Source organism: Diaphorina citri, unplaced genomic scaffold (assembly GCF_000475195.1).
Source record: "Diaphorina citri unplaced genomic scaffold, Diaci psyllid genome assembly version 1.1 scaffold275, whole genome shotgun sequence".
In the NCBI taxonomy this organism is placed as follows: domain Eukaryota; kingdom Metazoa; phylum Arthropoda; class Insecta; order Hemiptera; family Psyllidae; genus Diaphorina; species Diaphorina citri.
This window is the reverse complement of record NW_007377711.1, coordinates 275,913-291,571: the sequence shown is the minus strand read 5'-3', so window position 1 is coordinate 291,571 and position 15,659 is coordinate 275,913. Positions and strand designations below refer to the sequence as shown.

General features: G+C 38.2%; 1 protein-coding gene across 1 annotated transcript in view; it reads right to left on the bottom strand.

Moving 5' to 3' along the window:
- Positions 1 to 7: 7 nt before the first annotated feature.
- LOC103506940 (neuroligin-4, X-linked-like) overlaps positions 8 to 15,659 on the bottom strand; it is a 206,102-nt gene continuing 190,450 nt past the window's right edge. The window contains exons 10-13 of the mRNA XM_026821909.1: positions 14,488 to 14,582; positions 3,530 to 3,676; positions 1,128 to 1,259; positions 8 to 1,083 (exon numbers count right to left, since the gene is read on the bottom strand). Coding sequence (XP_026677710.1) covers positions 446 to 1,083; positions 1,128 to 1,259; positions 3,530 to 3,676; positions 14,488 to 14,582 — 1,012 coding nt within the window. The 3' untranslated portion in view covers positions 8 to 445. The remainder of the gene's footprint in view (positions 1,084 to 1,127; positions 1,260 to 3,529; positions 3,677 to 14,487; positions 14,583 to 15,659) is intronic.

Here is a 15,659-nt window from a genome sequence, read left to right as displayed (position 1 = left end):
CCCCCCCCTACTTTCGATATAGAAAGAACTAAAACGTCCCTGGGGCGATTATAAATAACTATATCTCTCCTAAACTGGAGAGCAATATTTTTTTGCACCAAGCACCATTGAAAATGCAATTTCGTAACTACTTGTTCACTGCTGGAAGGTAAGGAGAGAGACAGAGAGAGGACCGAGGGGGGATTGGTGCAGATAAAATGCACACAAGTTATAAAGTGGCGCTTGGAGAGAAGGATGGAGGAGGAGAGGAGGGTGGTGCGAACAGAACAAAAGGAAAAAGTGTGAAAAAGTAATAATACGTACACCAAAGTGAAGACAAAACTGTACTTTGGGAGGGATGATGATGATGAATACCCTTGTGCTGCTAGTTCGTGTATCATACAACGGATCATTATAGTGCTTGAAGTTAGGTATTTCATTGGTTCATCCCAAGGTCGTGGTCACATCACACAGAAATCTCCTGAATTTGAACTCTCTTCTTGACGGAATTAACATTGGTGCTACTGTTGGACAAACAGCTGTTCAGTCGGTTAGGCAGTTTCGGTGGTGGCACCACAACGAGGGGAGGCATGTTTTTAGGCGGTGGAGGAGGTTCTGGTATAGAAGGACTCTTGGTCAGAATGGCATTGGTATTGTTCAGCTGGATCGAGTTGGAGTACGGTGACTTATCGCCGACAGCAATGGAGAGTTGTGTTAGGGAGAAGTTATCAAAGTTGTCGCTGTGGTTGATGTCACTGTTGATTTCGTCGCTCTTGCCGTCGCGTTCGCGTGACTTTTTCTTTCGTCTCCGCTGGTAGTAGATGGCGGTGAAGATGACTATGTTGAGAATAAGGAGGAGACAGCCTATACCCACTGTGACGCCTAGGGCTGTTGTGTAGCTATAATGTTTCCGAGCTATCTTCTCTAGAAGACTTTCCTCGGAGTCTTCATCTTCATTGACACCATTGTTGCTATGGTCGTGACTCTTGTCCAGTAACGTGTTCTCGTTGGGGAGGGTGGAGTTGGGTTCACACTCGATGTTCAGTTTGGTTGTAGTTGTCAACAGGGGAGGAAGTTTGGTGAAAGTTTCCGGTTTGACCACGCCTGAAACATGAAGAATGATAACATTGTTCAAGGGCGCTATTTGCTATGGTCGTGACTCTTGTCCAGTAACGTGTTCTCGTTGGGGAGGGTGGAGTTGGGTTCACACTCGATGTTCAGTTTGGTTGTAGTGGTCAACAGAGGAGGAAGTTTGGTGAAAGTTTCCGGTTTGACCACGCCTGAAACATGGAGAATGATAACATTGTTCAAGGGCGCTATGGTAATCTAAAAGGGTTCTCTGATAACGCAGTTTATCAACTAGAAAAATAGAAATCAGCGGGAAATGCATAGTTTTTCATTCTACCAAGGCAGATTCATGACCAGCATCATAGGCATCATACAAGCCTAAATTAAGTAGGTACTTCAGATTTACTTTAAAAGTTACAGCAACCCTTCAAAAGGTTGGGTTATGGATACCAAGTTATAAATGTTATTGAGTAAGCATAAAAGCATTCAGAATTGATATAAACTAGTTTTTGTGCTTCAAAGGGAAGTGTAGAGGTTGCGTCCTTCATTTTAGTTTCCAAGCCATTTGAACCCAATGAGCATTCCATTAGGGTCCACAGTCTCCACCAAGGAGCCAACAAAACACACATTAGGTGTCCAATTTACTTTGATGACCCAAGAAAAAGTTTTTCTTTTATAACACCCATTTATTTTGTTACGATATTATTATGTTCTAGGATGCAGAGATTCCGAAAACTCGAACCAAATTGAAAACTCAATTTTCTAAAAAACGAAGAGATTTTTTTCTCCTTCTACATTTTATTAAAAAAAAGACACTCATAAAAAATAGAGCAGAGAAACTGCAATATCTACAAAAATAGAAACTAATATTATTAGAAAGGAAAAGTTTAGACGATTCATTCTAGTCTTGATAGCTTTTGTTGGCTCTTGGGTATTTTTTTATCATCATGATTAAAATACAGATGAGCTAGTACTCTGATTTTTGCATTCTAATAATGTACTATCTTAACTATCATGTAATTTGGTTATTTGGACATCTAGCTACATAGTAAAAGAAGGACAAAAACTCACTAAACATTATCGGTAATCAGGTAATCACCCTTCCATTTATGCTTACTTATTTTAGTGGTCAAAAGCGTATAAAGCGAATGAAGCAATCTGATTGGAACATTTTAGCCTTTGTAAAGTATTACCCTGGTCATGAATATTTATAATGTAAACAGTATCGTCTTGTTCTAAGTCAGAGCTGATTTCAAAGTACCTCAATTTCTTTCGTCATCTCAAATAATCAAAAAACAAACAGACATTTCTTTCTGGCCTAAAGATTTTCCAGGACCTTTGAACATTTCATTTCTCCTCTCCGCAAGTGTCCATGCGTTTCCCCACCTCGACTTGGAACTACCCTCATGCTGCATTTGACATGTGAATCTCACATGGTATACAACTGCCACATGCGAGCTAACTGCGAGGTATATCAATCTTGTTTCTGTCATGCATGAAGTGTATGTTATTATTTAGCATGTCACAAGCAAGAGGGAAGTATTTATAATGCAATTATGTATAATTTATAATGCAATGCTCATAATAAATTACGTTGGCATCCAGGCAGGGCTTAAAATATTAGACGGATCTCTTGTTATCCTCCCGGAGAGAATTCTTGAAACACGCTCATAATGCGACAAAGAGAAGAGTGTTGCTGTGCGGGCCAAAATTAAGGTAACAAGTTTTTTTTTTTTTTTTTTTTTTTTTTTTTTGGTTTTTTAGGTGTTTAACGTCACTGGGAACAAGTGTTTTCGTACGTCTATAGGAAAAGTTTTTCGCTTTATTCATACCAAGGGAGTGATTATGTAACTTTTAATTCAATGTTGCTCTGACGCTACAAGATATAAGGTATGGTTGATGTTCACTTTGTATCCTGTGCACGTGCACTGCTTAAGGTGACCTGGTCTACAAGACCCAAGGCCGGGGATTATGCTGTTGGATTATGATGTGATTCAGGTCAATCCTATATTGATATTGTACTTTTTGTTTATTTGGTTGGTTGGTTGGTTGGTTGGTTGGTTGGTTGGCCAAGGCCGGGGATTATGCTGTTGGATTATGATGTGATTCAGGTCAATCCTATATTGATATTGTACTTTTTGTTTATTTGGTTGGTTGATTGGCTGGCTGGATGGTTTGTTTTTCCAAGGAAAATATGAATACTATTTTGGTAGTGCATGGCACTACTCAAGGTTGTATTGTACGAGTATACTCGTATAGCTAGATCCTCAACAAAATTCGTGTTCACCCTGTATAGTAGTGGTTCTTAACCAATGAAATCCCTGCTTTAGGCCAACCACTCACTATCAGGTAGACCTGACAGGTACACCTGATCAAGTATACCTGACACCTGATGAGCACACACACTATCCGGTAGATCTGACACCTGATCAGGTCTATCTAATAGTGAGTGGCTGGCCTTACATATTACTGGGTTACCTACCTGCGTAGTAATGGTTGGCTCTCTCATGGAAATGGTGATGTCTCATGCTGACGTCTTCATCACCAGGTTGATGTAACTGAGGTATCAGATTCAGCCAGACCGCCATCTTGTGTCCTCGGTAGTGAGACTTCATCTTGCTTTTCACGCCTGAAATCAAAGAGATGATAGGCGTAACGTTGATAACAATTTTCATGTGCATCTGTGGACCATCCTCTATAATGTAAATATACCAGTTAAAAAATCACAACTATTCTAGTCATGTAAAATTGTGATAGGTATTTTATTAGTTCTTCTTTCGAAACATCAAACTGGGCTGGAGAAAAATCCCAAAAAACATAACATTCGGGCCACCCTGTATACATATGTAACCATTAAATTCATGAAAAATATGTCCGTGGTCTACAGGTACTACGATGAAATCAATGTATACCAAGTTTAATCAGAGTAATAAATTCCGCACAAATTAGGGAGTAGAGTAATTTATTTACTTACGATGAAATCAATGTATACCAAGTTTAATCAGAGTAATAAATTCCGCACAAATTAGGGAGTAGAGTAATTTATTTACTTAAAAAAAAACCTGCACCCGGAAATTTTGTTGAAATTAGCTACTAATTTATTTCTTTTCCCCCGTTATTTACACATTTTTTGCTTGCTTACCCCCTCTCTCCTTATCTCGCCCCCCCTCTCTCTCTCTCTCTCGTAATTTTGGAGGGGGCAAATTAAATTGTTCAGGAGCATGTAAATCAAAACCATAAAGAGCTGAAAGTGAACCGCCGCGTAAGAAGGTAAAGTGAGTAGCGGTAATAAATAAGCAGAACCGCATGGTAGTCTCTTCAGAGAGCGAGGCATTATTTCTCCCTTTAGGGAGAAGGGTGGCCCTCTCTCTCTCTCTCGTAATTTTGGAGGGGGCAAATTAAATTGTTCAGGAGCATGTAAATCAAAACCATAAAGAGCTGAAAGTGAACCACCGCGTAAGAAGGTAAAGTGAGTAGCGGTAATAAATAAGCAGAACCGCATGGTAGTCTCTTCAGAGAGCGAGGCATTAGGTTTATGGAGAAGGGTGGCTAGAAGTTACCAAGACTCATGTGGACTAAAGAAATGTAAACCAGACATCTCCACTATTTCTGCGTATGTAGCACATTGCATACTCAAATAGTTTCACGGCATTCATACAAATATTTACACACACAATCATTAGGAGGATTCTGGGATTCAATTTTTCAGCATTTTCTTGGTTTTAAACTAAAATAATCCAGGAAGAAAGGCATCTCATCTATTTATTCTACCAGATTCCCTCTCTATCCATCTTCCTTTCCCTTTTTCTCTATCCCTTTCTCCCTCACCCTCTCTCCTTTACTTGATGATATAATGATAAGTACTTAGATACATATGCAAGTATCTACCTACCTACTTACCTAGTTTTTTTTCTAATATGAAGGAATATCGAAAATGAAAAATCGCTCTTGAAAATTCGCTCTTTCCTCCCCCCTTACTATATCACTCCCTCTCTCTCTCTCCCACTCCCTTTCCCTCTATCTTACTCCCTCCTTCTGTCTCTCAAATATGGACTCTGTTGGTTCACCCTGCAGGTAGTAATTCACGCTCTTATTAGATTTCCTCTCCTCTTCTATCCTTCTAAAATGCTTCTTCCACCGTTCTAATATGCTTCTTCCGCCCTTTCCCTATCCTCTTTCTACCCTTCTCGCACTCTGCTCCTAGATTTCTCTCTTACTCCCTCCTTCTGTCTCTCAAATATGCACTCTGTTGGTTCACCCTGCAGGTAGTAATTCACGCTCTTATTAGATTTCCTCCCCTCTTCTATCCTTCTAATATGCTTCTTCCACCGTTCTAATATGCTTCTTCCACCCTTCCCCTATCCTCTTTCTACCCTTCTCGCACTCTGCTCCTAGATTTCCGGAGAGGAAATCTAATAAGAGCGTGAATTACTACCTGCAGGGTGAACCAACAGAGTGCATATTTGAGAGACAGAAGGAGGGAGTAAGAGAGAGGGAAAGGGAGTGGGAGAGAGAGAAGGAGTGATAGAGTAAGGGGGGAGGAAAGAGCGAATTTTCAAGAGCGATTTTTCATTTTCGATATTCCTAGATTTCCCCCCCCTACTTTCGATATAGAAAGAACTAAAACGTCCCTGGGGCGATTATAAATAACTATATCTCTCCTAAACTGGAGAGGAATATTTTTTTGCACCAAGCACCATTGAAAATGCAATTTCGTAACTACTTTTTCACTGCTGGAAGGTAAGGAGAGAGACAGAGAGAGGACCGAGGGGGGACTGGTGCAGATAAAATGCACACAAGTTATAAAGTGTCGCTTGGAGAGAAGGATGGAGGAGGAGAGGAGGGTGGTGCGAACAGAACAAAAGGAAAAAGTGTGAAAAAGTAATAATACGTACACCAAAGTGAAGACAAAACTGTACTTTGGGAGGGGTGATGATGATGAATACCCTTGTGCTGCTAGTTCGTGTATCATACAACGGATCATTATAGTGCTTGAAGTTGCTAGTTGTACATCTCCCATGATATAAATAACAAAGGTATGACCTGAATTTCTGTCTATTGTTTACGGTTAACTTTGTGTCCTACCTACGTAACCAGTATAACCACCGAACGAATAACCTTTGTATAAATGGCCACGAGCTAGCCCTGTAACATACCCCAAACCCCTGTAAACCTGACCTGAATTTCTGTCTATTGTTTACGGTTAACTTTGTGTCCTACCTACATAACCAGTATAACCACCGAGCGAATAACCTTTGTATATATGGCCACGAGCTAGCCCTGTACCCCAAACCCCTGTAAACTCTAACCGACAGGGGAAAGTTAGAACGATGTGGTCAAATAAATGTGGCTTTCATATACATACGAAGGTAGAACGGTATTGGTTTTCGTGGCGAACATCAAACGAGATTCAATCAACTAGATTGAGAAGTTCGACTTTTGAGATCAAAGTTCTCTCGAACAAAGTGGAACACATGTTACATTGTTTTTGTATGGGTTGTTGACATTGTCTCGAGTCTCGTGAGACCTTAGGAGACGAAATAAGACTTTAGGAGACGACATGAGACTTTAGGAGACGAAATGGGACGTTAGGAGACGAAATGAGACGAAATGAGACCTTAGGAGACGAAATGATACTTTGGGAGACGAAATGAAATCTTAGGAGACAATATGTTCATATTTTGTTGAGAAATTTAGGGTAGCTTTGTTTTGCATAGTGTCTTTGTACTCAGGTATGCAGGAATGTGAATTTTACCTTCTTCAGCCGTAATTCCATTAGTAACAAAATACCTATCATTCAAGTTTAGGAAATTCTGTGCAGCGATTGGATAGTGAATGTTAAAAGTTTTTTTTTTTTTTTTTTTTTTTTTTTTTTTTTTTTTTGCAACATGCAACCCTGTAGTTAAGTATCCGAATATCCTTCAGGATGACTATAATACAAAATGCAAGGTCTGAGGATAATACAAAGCTCTAAATTGTCCGGGTGATCCGGTTCTCAGATGATATTGTTAATGTAGAGTTTTACAAATAGAAATACTTTTTACTTTCAACGTTTTTTCTCCTAGTAAGTCGGACACCCAGCTGTTCCTTGATAATTCAAATTAAAGGTCTTTTTACCAGGATCACGAAAATGGTGGTGCAAATTTTGTCCAGAAAATCATAAAGCCAAAAAACAAAAAAAAAAAACTGGTTTTTGGGGGATTTTTTCACATTTTCTCACACAAAAAAATGAGCTCTGATCTTGAAATTGGTCACGACGACCTATGAACTCAAAGCGAGAAAGTTTTAGATAACACTTCAGTCGATAATTGAAGACCGGTTTTAGCGTCACCTGTGTTAAGCTACGCCTAGAAAGGCCAATAAATGGATGGGTGACTAAACATTATATTGGTAATAAAGGGAGAACGGGCTCTAGTCTTGATTTTAAATCATTACATGAAAGTAAAATCAAACAAGCGGGGAGAAAGAAAGAAAAGTGAGTGGGAGAGAGCAAAATGAATGGGAAGGAAAGAAATCAAGTGACGCGCAGAAGACAAGTGTTAATCGTTTAGGAAAACTGTTTCCATGTCGCAAAATTGATAGTGTTCAGGTCAGGTCAGTTTTTAGGGTGGCAATGAAAGGAGGAACTTTGGAAAGTTACCTTTAAAGATGTTAAAAAAAAATCGTTTGGTGTCATAAAATGTCATTCTAAATTAAAAATATTCTAATGTGTGTCGAAAAACATGGGTAATACACACGTTTCAAAGTGTGTGGAGATTTTAAATCTCCCTTATTTCCTTCAAACTACGGCCCTGGCTCGCTAGTTCATCAACAGTTCCATTCAATGTTGACATAAAGGTTTCAATTCCAGTGGGGGTTTCATGAGAAATTGAGAATGCGAGGTGGAGAGATTAATCTTGGATGGAGGCGAAAGACGAAAGTGTTAGGGAAAGGGAATGGAAGAGAGAGGGACCAAGTGCAACAGAGCTGTCAACAATATTATATCGCTCCGAATGGCAGTGTGCTTTAAGGGAGACTTACAAAGAGGTCCAAAGCAGGACACAAATGTTATTCTATAAAATAACAAACAGTGTTAAATATCGAAGAGTCCGAGCACCGAGTAGCTTAGAGATAAAACATGTGACTTATAGTTTAAGGGAGACTTACAAAGACGTCCAAAGTAGGACACAAATGTTATTCTATAAAAAAACAAACAGTATATGTCTCTACCACTACCTATCTTTACCTGTTGTATCTTTTTTCATTGTCATTCCCTACTACCACTATTAATTCACATCTACCCTCTTTTTTTTCTAGTTAAGCAAGGTCTTTTTACTGAACTGTTATCTGTATGTATTATTCTTTAACCCATCAAATATACGAGACCTTGTTTAGACTGCTGGGGTAAAGGGACTTTTCAGTCCTATTCGGGCAGGATAAACAAGGTATATTCTATTCTATTCTATATATCAAAGAGTGGGAGCACCGAGTAGCTTAGAGGTAAAACATGTGACTTATAGTTTAAGGGAGACTTACAAAGACGTCCAAAGTAGGACACAAATGTTATTCTATAAAAAAACAAACAGTATAAAGGCATCTTTTATTTTACAACGTGGGCAGATCAAGGGGAATTTCCCGGGCGTGATCCCCCGCCTAAATAAAGGCCTTGGAATTTTATATTAAAAAAATAAATTGAGATATAAATTCTCAAAGAGAATTATTATTAAACAAATAACACAAAGAACAGAGAAATAAATAATAATACAGCAGCACTGGGCTGGTACAATAACCACGTGCTTCTTGGAGCTGAAAAGAGAGGGAAGCTTCCCCCCCCCTCTCCCTCTCCTTTCTCGGAAAATCCAAACATGGCGGAATTTCTAAGACTGGATTCTCAAAAATGAAAATTAAATTAATGTTTCTTTCATACCTACCTACATAGGTACATAATGTGTATTAGGTATACAATCTAAGTAGGTACTCTCTGGGTTTAATTTCTTTGATTTTTTTTATATATGTATATAAGTGTTGAGACTTAGGGAATTATGTTGGTAAATACCTACATACATTATTTTATGGTATTTTATATTGATAAAAATTCATAATATTGTCTCTATTTCAGGACTCTGACGGAAAATAAAAATTGAATTTTCGACCTTTTACAGTTATTATTTCGGAGTTTTGACCTCAGATTTGGATTTTCCCAACTTTTACATAGGAATCGACCATTTATTAATAATTTTTACCCATTTGCAACTGCTCCATTATGTTGGTAAATACCTACATACATTATTTTATGGTATTTTATATTGATAAAAATTCATAATATTGCCTCCATCGAGAACTATACCTACTATTTACAAGATCTTGCTACCTATTACTTTCCAAAACCGAAAATTAAATTGTTACTGTAATCTCTCTCCTTCTCTCTCCCCTTCCTGTATCTCTTCCTCCCCCTTCTGTCTCTCTCACTCGTGGATTTCGTACCTACTATTTACAAGATCTTGCTACCTATTACTTTCCAAAACCGAAAATTAAATTGTTACTGTAATCTCTCTCCTTCTCTCTCCCCGTCCTGTATCTCTTCCTCCCCCTTCTGTCTCTCTCCCTCGTGGATTTCAAATTTTCAAAGAATGAAAATATCAACGCTCCCATATTATCATAACCCAAACACATTAATTAGAAGTCGAGAAACTGAGAGAAGAGGAGGGAAAAAATAATCTTGGCGCTCATTTTGAAAAGTTTCGAGCGGCTTTTGAGTTTGCTTTGTTAGCGGAAAAAGTTGCATTTGTTAAATCCAGGTCAGAAAGTGGATATTTGGATAAGAAGTAGGGGTTTCCCTTCGTTTCCTGTAGGAGGAGAGGGAGATGAAATCTCCATTATTCCCTACACGGAACCTTGGCATACTCCTTAGAACTAGGCGCTCATTTTGAAAAGTTTCGAGCGGCTTTTGAGTTTGCTTTGTTAGCGGAAAAAGTTGCATTTGTTAAATCCAGGTCAGAAAGTGAATATTTGGATAAGAAGTAGGGGTTTCCCTTCGTTTCCTGTAAGAGGAGAGGGAGATGAAATCTCCACTATTCCCTACACGGAACCTTGGCATACTCCTTAGAACTATACGAATACATATTAAACAAAAAATAAAAAAAAGTTGGATTTCCCTCCTTTTTTGCCCTTTGGCCGTTTCGTACTTAGAACTATACGAATACATATTAAACAAAAAATAAAATAAAGTTGGATTTCCCTCCTTTTTTGCCCTTTGGCCGTTTCGTAAAAAAACATACGCCACCAGCTTTCAGGAGAAAAAGAATCCCGGGTTGAAAATAAACACATAATTTAGAATTGAAGAAGTAAAAAAAGTAAAAAATGGAGTTAGGGTCTTAGAACTATACGAATACATATTAAACAAAAAATAAAATAAAGTTGGATTTCCCTCCTTTTTTGCCCTTTGGCCGTTTCGTAAAAAATCATACGCCACCAGCTTTCAGGAGAAAAAGAATCCCGGGTTGAAGATAAACACATAATTTAGAATTGAAGAAGTAAAAAATGGAGTCAGGGTAAAAAAAAACGAGAGGAAGATTATAATTAGGCCATAAAGCAGGCCATAAGTTAGGATTCCGTTTTGATGGCACGTCGCCAGCACAACTGTTAATTACCGAGTGGAAGACAAAATGTTCACTCGGATAGGAGACAGAAGACCGTTTTGATGGCACGTCGCCAGCACAACTGTTAATTACCGAGTGGAAGACAAAATGTTCACTCGGATAGGAGACAGAAGATAGCTAGCTAGTCGCTCAGAGATTTCGTTTTAGGCTTGGGTTCTCATGTTTTGATGAAATTTGCATGTGAGATGTTTTTAGCCGGTCCTTCCTTTATTAAATTACAATTGTAATAATAAAAGGTATAAGGGACGGGCTATTATATTCGCTCGGTGTCGTCTGGAAGATAGCTAGCTAGTCGCTCAGAGATTTCGTTTTAGGCTTGGGTTCTCATGTTTTGATGAAATTTGCATGTGAGATGTTTTTAGCCCGTCCTTCCTTTATTAAATTACAATTGTAATAATAAAAGGTATAAGGGACGGGCTATTATATTCGCTTCGGTGTCGTCTGTCTGTGTGTCTGACCGACTCTGACCCCATAGAAGGACTTATCCAAGTCGACCTATATATCAAATTAAAGGTATTTTTACCAGGAACTCGAAAGTGGTGGTGCAAATTTTGTCCAGAAAATCATAAAGCCAAAAAAAACAAAAAATAAAATAAAAAACTGGTTTTTGGGGGACCCAGCTGTTCCTTGATAATAAATTGAATTCAATGACTTTTCTAAAGTTACCTCTTTCTGGCAAATACGTAGCAGAGAGACTGAATGTGACCCAGCTGTTCCTTGATAATAAATTGAATTCAATGACTTTTCTAAAGTTACCTCTTTCTGGCAAATACGTAGCAGAGAGACTGAATGTTTTCGATAAATAAATTCAGAAGTGTTTCTTTCCAATGTTCCCATTTCTTTGTTCATTCTTTTATTGAGGTTTATAACGCCAAAGTAAACATAAATTAAAGGTGGAGAAAAACTTTGCTCTTAAGAAAGACTAGCAGAATAATGTGAACGTTCTAGTCTAAAAAGTCAAGTAAACATAAATTAAAGGTGGAGAAAAACTTTGCTCTTAAGAAAGACTAGCAGAATAATGTGAACGTTCTAGTCTAAAAAGTCTCTGGTAAATAACGACCTTGCCAAAACGAACAAAATGGAAAATTGAAATTTATTCAAAATAAATACCTTAGGTAGCTACCTAATAGTGAAAACATTTTCGTGTTGAAAAAGCTTTTGAACACAATAAAATTGATCATTCAAAATAAATACCTTAGGTAGCTACCTAATAGTGAAAACATTTTCGTGTTGAAAAAGCTTTTGAACACAATAAAATTGATCTTAATGAATGATGTTGAAGAAAACCCGGCTACTCGTACCTCCCCCATTGGTACCCAAATCCCGACCGATGAGATGTCCTGTGATCCCATTAAAATTGATCTTTTCAAGGATATGTACCCAGGCTAGAACTCGTATGTTTGTTTCTCGAAGATTTCATTTTAACCAAAGGATTCGGCCGAAAGGAATAAATGCTGCACTGAAATACCTAGTAAATTTTTCTTGGCAATAAAATAGATTTGAAAAGAGAGAAAAATATTGTAGGGTTCCGAAAAATTGTTCTCGCTGTCACCAGGAATTTTTGTCTTTGGTCGAGGAAAGATATCCATTAAAATAGTTTGACATATTTTTCGTTCCTTACGTCATAGCGGCATCGTGACGTAATATTTATGTCCTAAATGTCTCCGTTGGAATGTGAACACATGATAAAGGTCTGAAAAAAAAGGAGGAAAAGGAAGGGAAGGAAAAGGAAAACCACTAAGCTTTTGTTGCTTGTAATTTTCCTTTACTGCGGGGTTCTTTTTTTCTCTCATACGAGATGAAGTTTGAAGTCTGCTATCCCAACCTGTATTACTTCCATCACTTTTACCTGACTGAGAAATAGATTAGGGAATCTATTTTTAGATTCTTACCTCGTGTCTCGAGAAATTTCAGCAGAAAAATGAACTGGGTTACGACCTAAGGCAAGGCTTCTTTAATGGAAGAGTTCTTTTGTGTCAAAACTGAGTAAGGGATGGTCTATTCTAACTTTTGGATTGCAATTTTCAACTTTTCACAAAATCAAAAGCAACAGTGGAAATAGATCAGTTGCGCTTACTCCAGACGACACCGAAGCGAATACAATAGTCCGTCCCTTATACCTTTTTATTACTGTTGTAATAATAAAGGAAGGACGGACTAAAAATCAAATCAAGAATTTATAATAATAAACTGAATATTAATTTATTAAACAAATTAGGTAGGTACATACATAGGTACTGATTTTCTCTAATCACGATCGAATAAACTACGGGCTGAAAAATTCCCGGAGGGACGGGCACAGCTTGTTGTGATTCCGTATAATTATGTATATCTAACGTGCAATATCTGTTATGATTACCGTTAGACGCCTTTGCATTTATTTAACTCAGTGTATGTATTTTTTCCTCGAAAGGGCCTCTTCAAGCCTTTTGGGGGGGGGGGAAGAGAGAGAGAAACAGGAGACGGTGGAAGAACAGAGATACCTATAGGTAGATAGAACTAAAGAGGTTAAGAGGGAGAGAGTGCGAGAGAGAAAGGGAAGTGACTGGGAGTGGGAGGGAGAGAAAGAAAGAAAAGTGAGTGGGAGAGAGCAAAATGAATGGGAAGGAAAGAAATCAAGTGACGCGCAGAAGACAAGTTAGTGTTAATCGTTTGGGAAAACTGTTTCCATGTCGCAAAATTGATAGTGTTCAGGTCAGGTCAGTTTTTAGGGTGGCAATGAAAGGAGGAACTTTGGAAAGTTACCTTTAAAAATGCAAAAAAAAATCGTTTGTTGTCATAAAATGTCATTCTAAATTAAAAATATTCTATTGTGTGTCGAAAAACATGGGTAATACACACGTTTCAAAGTGTGTGGTAAAAATCGTTTGTTGTCATAAAATGTCATTCTAAATTAAAAATATTCTATTGTGTGTCGAAAAACATGGGTAATACACACGTTTCAAAAGTGTGGGGTGATTTTAAATCTCCCTTATTTCCATCAAACTATACGGCCCTGGCTCGCTAGTTCATCAACAGTTCCATTCAATGTTGACATAAAGGTTTCAATTCCAGTGGGGGTTTCATGAGAAATTGAGAATGCGAGGTGGAGAGATTAATCTTGGATGGAGGCGAAAGACGAAAGTGTTAGGGAAAGGGAATGGAAGAGAGAGGGACCAAGTGCAACAGAGCTGTCAACAATATTATATTGCTCCGAATGGCAGTGTGCTTTAAGGGAGACTTACAAAGAGTGTCTGATGTAGCTTAAGGCAGAAACACACTACCATCACGTCACGTGAACTCATAGAAAGATGTAGTTCAAAGTTTTCCCATACTATCACGTCACATGGAATTACCTACAATATTATGGGAAAACTTTTAACTACATCTTTCTGAAACCCTCATGGGTTCACGTGGCGTGACGTGATAGTAGTGTGTTTCTACCTTTATGCGAACTAATTAAATCTATTTACGCCAGCCTAGTTAGCTTTGAAGGTAGGGCGCGTGCCTTGTAAACGCTAGGTCGCGAGTTGGCTGCATCCTAAACCAGATAAGGTTCGCTCTCGGAATAGCTGGCTTTCCTAAGTAGGAAGCCACAGGCAAGTAATGAAACTTACAAGGCAGACGCACTACCAACTAAGCTAAGTAGGCTGGCGGATAAAATCCCCCGGGCGGGAATCGAACCCGCGGCCTAGCGCTTACAAGGCAGACGCACTACCAACTAAGCTAAGTAGGCTGGTAATTTTTCAAGCTTAAATTAAATTTGTTTTGAAAATACGCAAATTCTGTTCTGAATGAACATTTCTAAGCAGGTCTAACTTACCAATGCTCAGATATTCCTGGGTCCCAGTTTCATAAGGGTCCCAATATTTGGACCGGTCTTTGATTACTCCCCGATGATCGTGTTTATTTGGATCCCTGTGGAAATAAAGAGGGCAGAAATTAGAAGAAGAAGAAGAAGAAGAAGAAGAAGAAGAAGAAGAAGAGGAAGAAGAAGAAGAAGAAGAAGAAGAAAATAAATAAATAACAAATAACACTTTTGAACTAAAAATGTATAGATCGTGTTTATTTGGATCCCTGTGGAAATAAAGAGGGCAGAAATTAGAAGAAGAAGAAGAAGAAGAAGAAGAAGAAGAAGAAGAAGAAGAAGAAGAAGAAGAAAATAAATAAATAACAAATAACACTTTGGAACTAAAAGTGTATAACACTGATGTCGTCACACCCTTTAGGGTTCTAAGAGTAATACCTAGCTTAATCGATAGCAAAATAGCTGAAAGGAAACTACTGTAAAGATGATCTTCTATTATTCTCTACTTTTGGTTCATAGAAGAAGAAGAAGAAGAAGAAGAAAATAAATAAATAACAAATAACACTTTTGAACTAAAAATGTATAACTGATGTCGTCACACCCTTAAGGGTTCTAAGAGTAATACCTAGCTTAATCGATAGCAAAATAGCTGAAAGGAAACTACTGTAAAGATGATCCTATTATTCTCTACTTTTGCTTCACTGTTATCTACCCATATACCTTTGATGTACATTCCTTATGTACTTGTTCGTGGAAGCCACCCACTTAACTACATGGAGATAAAAGAATCGTCTCCTAAAGTCTCATGTCGTCTCCTAAAGTCTTATTTCGTCTCCTAAGGTCTCACGAGACTCGAGACAATGTCAACAACCCATACAAAAACAATGTAACATGTGTTCCACTTTGTTCGAGAGAACTTTGATCTCAAAAGTCGAACTTCTCAATCTAGTTGATTGAATCTCGTTTGATGTTCGCCACGAAAACCAATACCGTTCTACCTTCGTATGTATATGAAAGCCACATTTATTTGACCACATCGTTCTAACTTTCCCCTGTCGATTAGAGTTTACAGGGGTTTGGGGTACGTTACAGGGCTAGCTCGTGGCCATTTATACAAAGGTTGAACGATAGTGTGAATACTCAATCTTTTGATCGGACCGTTACCGGACCGTGACTGGACCTTGACT